The sequence below is a fragment of the Rhinopithecus bieti genome, unplaced genomic scaffold (assembly GCF_001698545.2).
Source record: "Rhinopithecus bieti isolate Rb0 unplaced genomic scaffold, ASM169854v2 scaffold_17862, whole genome shotgun sequence".
Lineage (NCBI taxonomy): Eukaryota > Metazoa > Chordata > Mammalia > Primates > Cercopithecidae > Rhinopithecus > Rhinopithecus bieti.
In genome coordinates this window covers 272,780-286,426 of record NW_016808877.1, presented here as the reverse complement: position 1 = coordinate 286,426, position 13,647 = coordinate 272,780, and the positions used below count along the sequence as shown (strand labels likewise).

Here is a 13,647-nt window from a genome sequence, read left to right as displayed (position 1 = left end):
CTTGGTGCTCTCTCCTTCTGCGTTTGCATCAGCCAGGAGCTCAGATCTCCTTCAATAGTTCACCGTCACCCAAGATCACACTTACAGATGCCTCCATGTGCCGCCTTGTTTGCAAGATTTGGAGTTTCCTTCACACTGTGTTCCTAGGGTGGCGTGGAATTCTCGTGCCGAGGGAGGGTGAGAAGCAGCGTGTGATGGATGGGTGAGGGGACTCCTCGAGCACACAGTCACGTGTCAGCAGGAGCCAGTTATCAAGTAGTTCCTTTACCCGGGAATATGTTCATTTGTGATGTTTGTTCACTCCCCGATGCGACATGGTAACTGTGGGGACTTGATAATTCTCCAAATAACCTAGTAACAGCCCTTTTTCTTACTCCACTTGTTCTGACTTCTTTGGGTTGAGTTCCTGAGCCGGTCTCCTGCACATGCTGGGAAGGCTCTGTGTCTCCTCATAGATTTCAGTGCTCCTCTGAAGCCTCCCATAGCTTCAAGTCCCCGCTTTGTGTAACTGAAGGCGGAGCAGCCTTGTGGCTTTGGCTCAGATGTGCTGCACGGGGTGAAGGCCACAGACCTGACCGTCAGTGGGGCTCCGTGGGGCCAGCTAAGGATTTGCAAAGTTGCGATCAGGAGTGGAGAGCTCTGGGGGACAGCACGGTCGCGGGCCAGGAGCAAGAATGGAGGCGTGCTGCTTCGCCCGGGGCCAGCCAGGGAGGGGAGAGCACCATGCCCGGGCAGAGATGGAGGGGTCCCCGGACAGTAACTGTGCCCTGGTGGGCTGGGGGAAGTGAGACTCCTGGCCCCACTGTTCACTCTGACGCCCTCTGACTTCCTTCTGGGGCTTCCCTTTTGCTGAGCACATGAAGGCAGAGAGCCCAGAGCCTGGCTGATGGGCATAGGATGGGGCTGGTGGAGACAGGGTATGAGGGGCAGAGGAAGAGCCAGCACCGCCCCTGCCCCACCCTGCTCCACCTCACCCCTGCCCCACCCTGCCCCACCTCACCCCTGCCCCCACCTTTACCAGAGGAAAATGCTCCTAAGGAGGCGTCTGGCCCCATTCTCATCTCGACTTGGCCGACGTCTGGCGTCGCACTGATGACCAAGCTGGGCCTGGTGGAGGCCGCGTGTTCCCAGAGCGGAATCCAGGAAACCACTCCAGATTTGCTTTCATATCATTTGTGTTCATGGAAGGTTCTCACTTAATGTTTTCCTTATGTTTTTCCCAAGAAATTGATCTAAGTCATCGCTCCCTGCCTGTGCGTAGATTCACCCACTCACTCACTCACTCACTCACTCACTCACTCACTCACTCACTCATGTGTGCTGAGCACCCACTGTGTCAGGCGTGGTTCCGGGAGCTGGGGAGAGCAGTGACCCAAATGGGAAAGCGTCCGGGACCTGAGGGAACTTCTGCTCTGGGAGGGAGAGGACGACCCCTGGTTGCACTGTCAGGAAATGTCCACGCAGGGGAAGCCGAGGGACGAATCATGCTGCTTGTTTAGGGCCCGAAGCCCACAGCAGTGACTTTCTGCTGCTGGCTAATGGCACAGCCCCAAGTGTCGCTAGAAACGTGGTTTTCCCAGTGTGTTTGGTGGAATTGCACACGTGTTGAGTTCATGGAGCTCTGCAGAAAAGGCTGTGAACATCAGGGCACTGGGCACAGAGAGTGAGAACCAGGCTCCTGGCTGAAGTGAACACACTGCACATCTTGGGGCCGTGGAGTCACGTGCGGGGCAGGGCCAGCGTTCTGCTGAGCGAGTCAGGCTCGGCGCCGCGGGGCTCTGCCTTGGTCCCAGCAGCCTCGAACCCACCCTCACTTTCTGCGGTGGGGACTGAGCCCACGCCTGCCCAGTGGTGAATGTTCTCCGAAGGTGAACGTTGGTCTTCCTGGGAAACATCTGAGATATTACTCGGATCTGCGGTTCCGCAGGGTGGAATGTTTATGTACGTTCTGTACGTAAACACGGCTTGTATCTCTGTGGGACTAAAACTTTCTGGGCAAGTTTATTGGAAGAAAAGTCTAAAAGCCTCTTCAGAGGGGCTATAATGAAAGAAATGGTTGAGAAACATGGACCTAGGGTGATGCTTGCTTTTCATCTTTTTTTTTAAGTTTGTGTTTTATTCTATGTGTGTTTTCTGGACTTTGGGCTTGGATCAGTAACATGGTCACAGAGAGGAATCGCCAGGTGGAGCAGTCGTGCCTGTTGTGACTCACAGGCCTGAGAATCGATGCCGCTGGTTTGCTCCAGACCATGTGAACTGGTGACGGTCTGTAGGAAGCAGCTTCTGCGGGAACGGACAGGGTGTTCATTCTCTGTGGCACCATCTTTGTAAACACTTGGTATTTACAATTCCAGGAATAATTCTGCATGCTTCTTGGAGGCCTGCTCTTTTTCAGGGATGTGTGTAAGGACTCAGTGCAGAGGCCGGGGGTGAGGTGGGGTGTGCTGCTGCTCCATGAGCCCCACCGCCCATCCCAGGCAGGGTCACTGAACATGGTGTTTGAATCTAGTTAGAAGGAAAAACAAGTTGAGGGAGGAAAAGATGGTGCCCCAGCTCCCAGGGCCCTGTGGGATGTCCCAAAGGTGGTTCCGTGGGCATCGAAACAGGGACCTGCAGATTCCTCAGTCAGTCAGCGCTTTGGATGGTGGATGGGGGAAGGCGCACAGGACCCAGGTGAGGCCCACACAGAAGCAGACGGCTGGGTGACCGCGGGGGGCCCGGTGACAGCACGTCTCAGACATCTTTGTGTAGTCACCCCAAATTCAAATTCGTGTAGCAGATACTTGGTGACCTGCTGTGTGCCAGGCAGGGCTGGGATCAAATCAGGCAAATGGGCTGAGGGCACCAAATTAAAGGAGCTGGTCACCCTTGCGGGGGTTGTGCCCGTTGTGAGCACCTTCTTAAATCTTGCCCTCCAGGTGCCTGGCTTCCCTCACCCTCCTCCTGGCCCTGAATATCTTTTCAAGCTCATAACTCCATGAGACAACCACTGTAGACATCAGTTAGGCTTCTTTAGATTGGGTTGCAAGGGACAGAAAACCCATCTTAAACAGTTAGAGGCAAAAAATTTATTGGATCACGAAAGCTGAGAGCTCCGCAGGCAGCTGGCTTCAGGAGCCGCTTGATCCAGCGTCCCATTGATGTCAGTGGGCTCCATCTCTTGGCAGTTCCCTTCTCAGTCAGTCTCCCTCCTCGTGATTGCAGGCAGCTCCCGGGGCCTCGTGTCTCAGGGCATGAGGAGAAGTCTGGCAGGGAGAATGAGGGTCTTTGAGCCTGCATTCTCTCCCTACCTCGCCTTGTGGCATCTCCTCGGATTTGACTGGATTGAGTGTCATTCCTAAATAGTCCCTGTGGCCTGAAGGCTGCAGTGCTCTGACTGATCCGGACCCAGATACCAGGTCTTCCTCCTGAGCCAAGGTAAAGTCAACTCCAGGCTGTGTGGGCTCTGAGTGGGGAAGGGGATGGCCACCTAGAGGGAAATGCAGGTGCTTTGATCAGGAAAACAATGAATGAATACTGGGTGGGCAAAACAGCAGATGGCCACTGCACCATCTTATAATCAGGGAAATTGATGTTCGGAAAGGGTGAGTTACCTGCCCGAGGTCACAGCTGATTAAGTGGAATTGCTGAGATTCATGCCCTGTTGTTTTGAGCATTTCTGCTCATCCACACTTCCTGGGCCATCTCCCTTTTCTTATAAACTTTTTGAGGTCAAGGGCTCTGTCTCACCTCTTGGTCCTGGTATCAGACCTTAAAGAGAGCAGGTACTGAAGACAATTCAAGGGACAGAGTCCAAACACAGAATAGGTGAACTCACCTGCAGGTAGGTACCGGCTTCACATCTTGAAGGAGAGCAGCTGGAGCTGAACGATAAAAATCAAAGTTCCATCCAAAGAAGGTTTCCGTCTCAAGTGTTTCAGGTGGAGTGCTGGCTCCCAGCCTGGGTTCTAGCTGTGTGCTACTCCCCTGCATTTCCCGTTTTGTAATGATTTCCATCTCTTCCCAAGGATCGCGGAGGCCATGCATCACCAGGACTGCCTGCTGTTCGCCACCAGCCACCTGATTTCCCTGGAGTTGACCCCGCCGCCCACCCTCTCTCAGAACCTGTCGGGCTCTCCACTCATTACGGTCCACCTCAAGCACAGATTGGTGAGTGGTGGTGCCTTCACCCTTGTCGCCGCCTTTGATCTGGTTTCACACTGAGGAATGTTGGGTTGTCTGTGTGCTTGCATAAAGAATCTCCAAAAGCCTTGGTGCTGGCCAGAACTGGAATCTTCCTCTCCTTGGAGCTCCTTTTCTTGGGCCTTTGTTTCTGAGCTGCAGTGGGAAGCGCTCACGTAGTGCCTGGGCTGGCTGCGCGGTGTCCATGTTGGGGAAGAGGCCTCGAGGTGGCTCTCCTAGACGTCTGTGGAGCAATCACAGATCTTCCTCATTTATAACAAGTGTCCTTACTGGAGGAGGGGGGTACCTAGGCCATCGCAGTTACCATGTGTTAGCCATCAGCAAGATGCAGCACTGTGTTCTGTTAGAGAGAAACATGCTTCAGAGCTCGGGAAAAACCATTTTTACGCTTCAGGCATTGCATGATAAGCTGTTGGTCCTGATGCTTCATAACCGCTCTCCTCTCCACATGTCATTTGTTTTTTGCCAGTGAGTAGGACTGATAGAGACACTGGGGATACCCATGTGCTGCCGTTCTTTAGTAAAAGGCAAAAGATGTATACGGTCTGAGGAGAAACCAGAGTATAATTCTGCCGTTCTTTAAAAAATGCGTGCACTGTTCCCCACGCCAGGTTCATGTTAGGGGGTAAGGTGCTGATGTGACACTCAAAGCATGAGATTTTTCAAAGCGTTTATTAAAGAACTCACTGTGTTATTGGTCAGAATTAACACTAAAGGCATTTCCTGGCAGGATTTTCTGTTTCATTCTGTTTTGCTCTGCTCCATGGCCAAGGTCGACTCTGTGTGCACACCTGGGTGGGTGCTCCTGTTCTTTCAGGGGTGACTGTGTTTCTGCCCCACCTGGGAGGAGCCCACACACGCTTGTGCTGCTGGGTGAGCTGGGGCAGTCAAGAGATGGTACTGGAGATGGAGATGGGAATGGAGATGGAGAGGGGACTGGAGATGGAGATGGGGATGGAGATGGAGAGGGTACTGGAGATGGAGATGGAGAAGGAGAGGGTACTGGAGATGGAGGTGGAGATGGAGATGGAGAGGAGACTGGAGTTGGAGATGGGGATGGAGATGGAGAGGGTACTGGAGATGGAGATGGAGAAGGAGAGGGGACTGGAGATGGAGGTGGAGATGGAGATGGAGAGGGGACTGGAGTTAGAGATGGAGATAGAGTTGGAGAGGGGACTGGAGTTGGAGATGGAGATGGAGATGGAGATGAAGAGGGGACTGGAGTCGGAGATGGAGATGGAGTTGTAGATGGAGATGGAGATGGGAATGGAGATGGAGAGGGGACTGGAGTTGGAGATGGAGATGGGAATGGAGATGAAGAGGGGACTGGAGTTGGAGATGGAGATGGAGTTGTAGATGGAGATGGAGATGGGAATGGAGATGGAGAGGGGACTGGAGTTGGAGATGGAGATGGAGATGGAGATGAAGAGGGGACTGGAGTTGGAGATGGAGATGGAGTTGTAGATGGAGATGGAGATGGGAATGGAGATGGAGAGGGGACTGGAGTTGGAGATGGAGATGGAGATGGAGATGAAGAGGGGACTGGAGTTGGAGATGGAGATGGAGTTGTAGATGGAGATGGAGATGGGAATGGAGATGGAGAGGGGACTGGAGTTGGAGATGGAGATGGAGATGGAGATGAAGAGGGGACTGGAGTTGGAGATGGAGATGGAGTTGTAGATGGAGATGGAGATGGGAATGGAGATGGAGAGGGGACTGGAGTTGGAGATGGAGATGGAGATGGAGATGAAGAGGGGACTGGAGTTGGAGATGGAGATGGAGTTGTAGATGGAGATGGAGATGGGAATGGAGATGGAGAGGGGACTGGAGTTGGAGATGGAGATGGAGATGGAGATGAAGAGGGGACTGGAGTTGGAGATGGAGATGGAGTTGTAGATGGAGATGGAGATGGGAATGGAGATGGAGAGGGGACTGGAGTTGGAGATGGAGATGGAGATGGAGATGAAGAGGGGACTGGAGTTGGAGATGGAGATGGAGTTGTAGATGGAGATGGAGATGGGAATGGAGATGGAGAGGGGACTGGAGTTGGAGATGGAGATGGAGATGGAGATGAAGAGGGGACTGGAGTTGGAGATGGAGATGGAGTTGTAGATGGAGATGGAGATGGGAATGGAGATGGAGAGGGGACTGGAGTTGGAGATGGAGATGGAGATGGAGATGAAGAGGGGACTGGAGTTGGAGATGGAGATGGAGTTGTAGATGGAGATGGAGATGGGAATGGAGATGGAGAGGGGACTAGAATTGGAGATGGAGATGGGAATGGAGATGGAGAGGGGACTGGAGTTGGAGATAGAGATGGAGTTGGAGATGGAGATGGGGATGGAGATGGAGACGGAGATGAAGAGGGGATTAGAGTTGTAGATGGAGATGGAGTTGTAGATGGAGATGGAGATGGGAATGGAGATGGAGAGGAGAATGGAATTGGAGATGGAGATGGGAATGGAGATGGAGATGGAGATGCAGAGGGGACTGGAGTTGGAGATGGAGATGGAGTTGGAGATGGAGCTGGAGCTGGAGCTGGAGATGGGAATGGAGATGGAGAGGGGACTGGAAATGAGACTGGTCACCTCAAGCTCCTTGCCCTTCCTCTCTGCACGTGACCAGCCATGAGCCTATTTTCAGTGTGTCCCGTGCCTTTGCTTCCTCCACCCCTCCTTGGTGTCCCTCTCCTTCCCAGTGACTTCTCACCTGGACCAGCAGCCTCCTTGTGTTGTGTCTGCTCCATTCTCCCCACAGTTTACAGATTTATTTTCAAACACACAGATCAGGTGATGCTACTCGCCTATTCAAAGACCTTCTGGGACTCAAGGTTCCCGCAGGAGAATTTACACTCTGGGGCTGTTGGCAGATCTCTAGCAGGCTCTTCCCGTCCGGCTTTCCATCTGCCCCTCTGGCTCTCCTTCCAAGCCCAGCAGGCTGTCATTGCTGGTGCCGTTCCCTGTGCCTGGTCGGCCTCTCCCACACCTCTGCTGTCTGAGTTCACCCATCTCAGGAGGAGTCTTCTCTCCTCCAAGCCCTCTGTGGCCTGCACAGAAGGGAACCTTCCTCCTCGCCGTCTTTGTACTGTATTAGCACAGAGTCTCAGCTCCCATGCTATAATCATGTATGCTAATCGGCAATCCCTTAAATGGCCTGCAGCTTCTCAGAGGCTGCCAGATCCAGCATGGAGCCCACTGCCCTTCCCCACCTGCCCTCACCGAGTCTTGGCACTGAGTGGAGGCTCAGGAGACGCTTGCTGAGTGAGTGCTGTGCTGGAGTCAGTGCCCTGTCTTGCAGTTGCGCAGTTGACATTTGTGTCTTCTCTTTGTATGGAGAGAATCCTGGTCCCCTGCCCGAGCTGTCCCCTCTGCCGTGACATCAGTGAGGATGTGCTCCATGGGCTCCGCCTGTGTTTGGAAATGTGGCCGTGCCATGCAGCAGAGACACTTGGAGCTTCTAGGCTTGAGGGTAGGGCAGTGCTGCCCTGAGGTGTGTCGAGCCTGTAGTGAAGAGTCTGTAGCTGGGCGCAGTGGCTCTTGCCTGTAATCCCAGCACTTCAGGGTGGGTGGATCACCCGAGGTCAGGAGTTCGAGACCAGCCTGACCAACATGGTGAATTCCCGTCTCTATTAAAAATATAAAAATCAGCCGGGCAGGGTGGCACTAGCCTGTAATCCCAGCTACTTGGGAGACTGAGGCAGGAGAATCACTTGAACCCGGGAGGCATAGGTTGCAGTGAGCAGAGCTCACGCCAGTGCATTCCAGCCTGGGCGATAGAGTGAGACTTTGTCTCATTAAAAAAAAAAGTCTGTAAAGGCAGGAGGCTTGTTCTGAAGGCCTCTGGAACCTCTGTGTGCTCTGAGGTTGAAGCTGTCCTCTTGAGTGAGGTGGGCACTGTGAATCACAGCCAGCCACAGGGGCTGGGGGACGTTGAAGAGCAGGAATCACGGATCATTCCAGAAGGTGAGGCGGGGGTAAGTGGAGAGGGGAGGGCACGGGCAGAGAGGGGAGGCAGGAGATGAGAGCACAGTTTGAGTGCCAGGGCTGCAGGGGAACCACACATCAGTGAGGTTGCACAGGCGCACATGCATATACATACACGCACATGCACATGCATACACATCCAGTCCACACACTTGGTCCACACACACCCAGTCCACACATACAGTCCACACACATGCAGTCCACACACAGTCCACACACACCCAGTCTACACACAGTCCACACACAGTCCAAACACACACGGTCCACACACACAGTCCACACACAGTCCACACACTCAGTCCACACACACCCAGTCCACACACAGTCCACACACTCAAAAACACAGTTCACACTCAGTCCACACATCCAGTCCACACACAGTTCACACACACTCAGTCCACACACACCCAGTCCACACAGAGCCCACACACACTCAGTCCACACACAGTCCACACACTCTCAGTTCACACAGTCCAAATGCACAGTCCACACACCCAGTCCACACACAGTCCACACACTCAGTCCACACACACCCAGTCCACACACAGTCCACACACACTCAGTCCACACACACCCAGTCCACACACACCAAGCCCATACACACCGAGTCCACACACAGTCCACATGCACACGGTCCACACACTCAGTCCACATACACTAAGTCCACACACATACACTCCACGCACACACAGTCCACACACCCAGTCCACACACACGCAGTTCACACACACTTAGTCCACACAGTCCACACACATAGTCCACACACACCCAGTCCACACACACCCAGTCCACACACAGTCCACACACACTCAGTCCACACATTCTCAGTCCACACAGTCCAAATGCACACAGTCCACACACCCAGTCCACACACACCCAGTCCACACACAGTCCACACACACTCAGTCCACACACAGTCCACACACACCCAGTCCACACAGTCCACACACACCACACTCCACACACAGTCCGCACACCCAGTCCACACACGCAGTTCACACACAGTCCACACACAGTCCACACACAGTCCACAAACACAGTCCACACACCCAGTTCACACTCAGCCCACACACCCAGTCCACACTCAGTCCACACACACCCAGTCCACACACAGTCCATACACCCAGTCCACACATACCCAGTCCACACACAGTCCACAACCCAGTCCACACACACCCAGTCCACACACACAGTCCACACACACCCAGTCCACACGTAGTCTACACACAATCCACACAGTCCACACACACATAGTCCACACCCAGTCCACATACTCAGTCCACACACACCCAGTCCACACCCAGTCCACACAATCCACACACAATCCACACACTCAGTCTGCAGTCCACACACCCAGTCCACACCCAGTCCACACACACCCAGTCCACACTCAGTCCACACACACCCTGTCCACACACAGTCCATACACCCAGTCCACACATACCCAGTCCACACACAGTCCACAACCCAGTCCACACACACCCAGTCCACACACACAGTCCACACACACCCAGTCCACACGTAGTCTACACACAATCCACACAGTCCACACACACATAGTCCACACCCAGTCCACATACTCAGTCCACACACACCCAGTCCACACCCAGTCCACACAATCCACACACAATCCACACACTCAGTCTGCAGTCCACACACCCAGTCCACACCCAGTCCACACACACCCAGTCCACACACACTCAGTCCACACCCACTCACTCCACACACACCGAGTCCACACAGTCCACACACAGTTCACACACACCCCGTTCACACAGTCCACACACACCCAGTCCACACACAGTCTACACACACCCAGTCCACACACCCGGTCCACATACACACAACCCACACACAGTCCACACACACTCAGTCCACACACAGTCCACACACAGTCCACATACAGTCCACACACAGTCCACACACACATTCCACACACCCAGTCCACACACAGCCAGTCCACACACGGTCCACACACAGTCCACACACTCAGTCCACACACAGACCACATACACTCAGTCCACACACTCAATCCACACATTCAGTCCACACACACCCAGTCCACACACAGTCCACACACACCCAGTCCACCCACCCAGCACAGACACACACACTCAGTCCACACACACCCAGCACACACACAGTCAACACAGTCCACACACACACAGTCCACATACACCCAGTCCACACACCCAGTCCACACACAGTCCATGCACACCCAGTCCACACATACCCAGCAGAGATACACCCAGTGTACACACAGTCCACACACTCAGTCCACACACACCCAGTCCACACACCCAGTGCACACAGATCCAGCACAGACACACCCAACACAGACACAAACACCCAGTGCACACACACCCAGTACATAGACACACCCACTGCACATGCACCCAGTATACACACAGTACAGGCACAACCAGTACAGGCACACCCGGTGCACACACCCAATACAGGCACACACACAGCTAGCACAGACACATACACCCAGTGCACACACACCCAGTACAGACACAGTACACACGCAGCCAGCACACACACCCAGTGCACATACACCCAGCACAGGCACACACAGTACACACACAGCCAGCACAGACACACACATCCAGTGCACACACACCCAGCACAGGCACATGCACACTTCAGTACACACACAGCCAGCACAGACACACACATCCAGTGCACACACACCCAGCACAGGCACATGCACACTTCAGTACACACACAGCCAGCACAGACACACACATCCAGTGCACACACACCCAGCACAGGCACATGCACACTTCAGTACACACACAGCCAGCACAGACACACACATCCAGTGCACACACACCCAGCACAGGCACATGCACACTTCAGTACACACACAGCCAGCACAGACACACACATCCAGTGCACACACACCCAGCACAGGCACATGCACACTTCAGTACACACACAGCCAGCACAGACACACACATCCAGTGCACACACACCCAGCACAGGCACATGCACACTTCAGTACACACACAGCCAGCACACACACATCCAGTGCACACACACTGCACACACATCCAGCGCAGGCACACGCACGCTTCAGTACATACACAGCCAGCGCAGACACACACACCCAGTACACACACCCAGCACAGGCACGCACACTCAGTATTCACACAGCTACCATAGATATACACATCCAGTGCGCACACACCCAGCACAGGCACACACACACTCAGTATACATACAGCCAGCACAGACAAACACATCCAGTGAATACACATCCAGTGCACACACACCCAACATGGGCACACACTCGGTACACACATAGCCAGCACAGACACACACACCCAGTATATACACACCCAGCACAGGCACACACAGTACACACAGCCAGCACAGACATACACATCCAGTGCATACACACCCAGCACAGACACACACATCCAGTACACACACACCTAGCACAGGCATACAGTACACACGCAGTGCATGTACCTACATCCAGCACCCATATAGGCACATACGTGCACATACCCAGCCTTAGTACGCCACATGTGCACACGCACGCGCACACACACACACACACACACACACCGTCCTTGCTGGGCCAGGCAGGTGGGAGTTCTGGAATTTGGAAAGTGGAAAGTGATTTTGTTTCGTGTGGTACAGCGTCTTCCTCTTCTGCACAGAGCAGGTCTCCAGGGTGCCTCACTCAGGGGCCTCACGCCTGTCTGCTCTCCTGCCCAGGCAGCCCCCTCCTCTCCCACCCCTCCAGCTCCCAGGAAGGCAGGGTGGTAGTAAACTGAGTCACAACCATGTGGTTAGATTGCAGGGCTGATGCCCGCATTCTCCCAAGTGTCTGCATGTCTGATGCTTCACCCTGGGATGGGGGCATCGGCTTGGGTTCTGGTTAAATCCTGCCGTGCCCCTGCTGTGGAGGACGCCCCCTGTGGTGCCTGATGAACCTTAGTCTTAGAGATTGGCTCATCCCAGCGGTTTCCCACCAAGAGGGTTCACCAATGAGACGGGACGGAAACCCCACCTCGGGTCAGCCGCCTCGCTCACAGCTTCCCTCGTGCTGCCTCATCATTCACTGACTTCAGGCCACGAGGACCTGCTATTCTATTTTCTTAGGAAGCCAACTTGAGTCAGTTATGACTGGTGCAAAATAAAATAGAAAAGAGCCCACCTCCCTGATATGGAGGGGTTTTGCCTTTTACACACGAACAGCAAATAAATATATTCTGCTTAATGCTGTTTAATGGCACCATCGAATCATTTCTGTTAGCAGAGGTGTTGACATTGTACTGGAACTTCCTTCTCAAAGCACAGCCGCTTCATTTCTACCATCCTTTCTCAATATACTTAGTCATTTTCTTTCAGGACAGACTCAGGTGTTTGAGAGGGACTTTGCTTTTGACTTTCAGGGCTTCCAAGGCCCAAAGCTTATTCTGGTTCTGTGAGGTCCTGCAGGTGGGGGCAGGAGCCCGGGTGGAGCCTGGGGATGTGACAGGCAGCATCTCAGCAAGGTCGGGGCACAGACTCATAGGTCTCTGGTTCAGAACAGCCATGGTGGCCCAGCCTATGCCCGGGTGTGCATGCTTCAGAGCCCTGCACAGACGCCTCTGCAGGATTTTGCTTTTTAACATTGTTTGCTCCCCAAACTATCAAATAATCCAGATTCAGACCCTGACCTTGGGCCGACTCAGCAGTGGCCTCTGGTGGACGGCTCCTGCTGCTCCTCCTTGGTCACCCTCACCTCTGGCCACTGTCCCTCCTAGCTTTAGGGGCACCCAGTGGGCTGAGACCTTCTGCAGCTCAGGCTGTGCTGTTGGGCAGAGCAGGTCTCCAGGGTGCCTCACCCAGGGCTATGCAGGAGGCCTTCCCAGCAGTTCCATTGAGGGTCTGGACAGGGATGGTGCCCACACACCACCCTGGGATGCCAGGGGTTTTTGACATGACAATTGATCAGAAACTACAGTGTTCTCTTCAGTCAAAATTGCTCACTGCATTCAATCAAAATCTTAAGTTTTAAATCAACATTGAAATGTCAGTTTCCCTTAGAAGGGAGCAAGGAATGAACGAAGCAGAGTCTTGGGAAATTTGAGAATTAGAATAAGCACCAAAAATACATATTGCAAAGAGCCCAGTGCTGTCAGTTTGATTGCTGTTGTCAAAAATTTGCTCATCAGATGGCCTAACTCCACCTGAATGTCAGTCAGTCCTAAAGCCAGGCCATTGCTCAGGCTGTCATAAATTCTGGAAGGGACTGAGTGTAATGAGGGTGCTCGAGGGAGATGTTCCAGGGGCAGGACTCTGAGCTCTGGCCAGGGCAGGGGGTGCTCCAGGGAGATGTTCCAGGGGCAGGACCCCAAGCTCCAGCCAGGGCAGGGCTCTGCCCCTCGTGCACGCCTAATAGCACCCCAGGGCTGAGGTCAGGGAAGAGGTTTGGTTCCCCAGGCTCACACGCAGTGGGGCACTGGTGATCTGAGGAGGGAAA

At 53.7% G+C, this 13,647-nt stretch overlaps 1 protein-coding gene across 1 annotated transcript in view; it reads left to right on the top strand.

The window, feature by feature from the left end:
• ADGRD1 (adhesion G protein-coupled receptor D1) overlaps positions 1-13,647 on the top strand; it is a 162,329-nt gene that overhangs the window by 26,511 nt on the left and 122,171 nt on the right. The window contains exon 9 of the mRNA XM_017887671.1: positions 4,008-4,149. Coding sequence (XP_017743160.1) covers positions 4,008-4,149 — 142 coding nt within the window. The remainder of the gene's footprint in view (positions 1-4,007; positions 4,150-13,647) is intronic.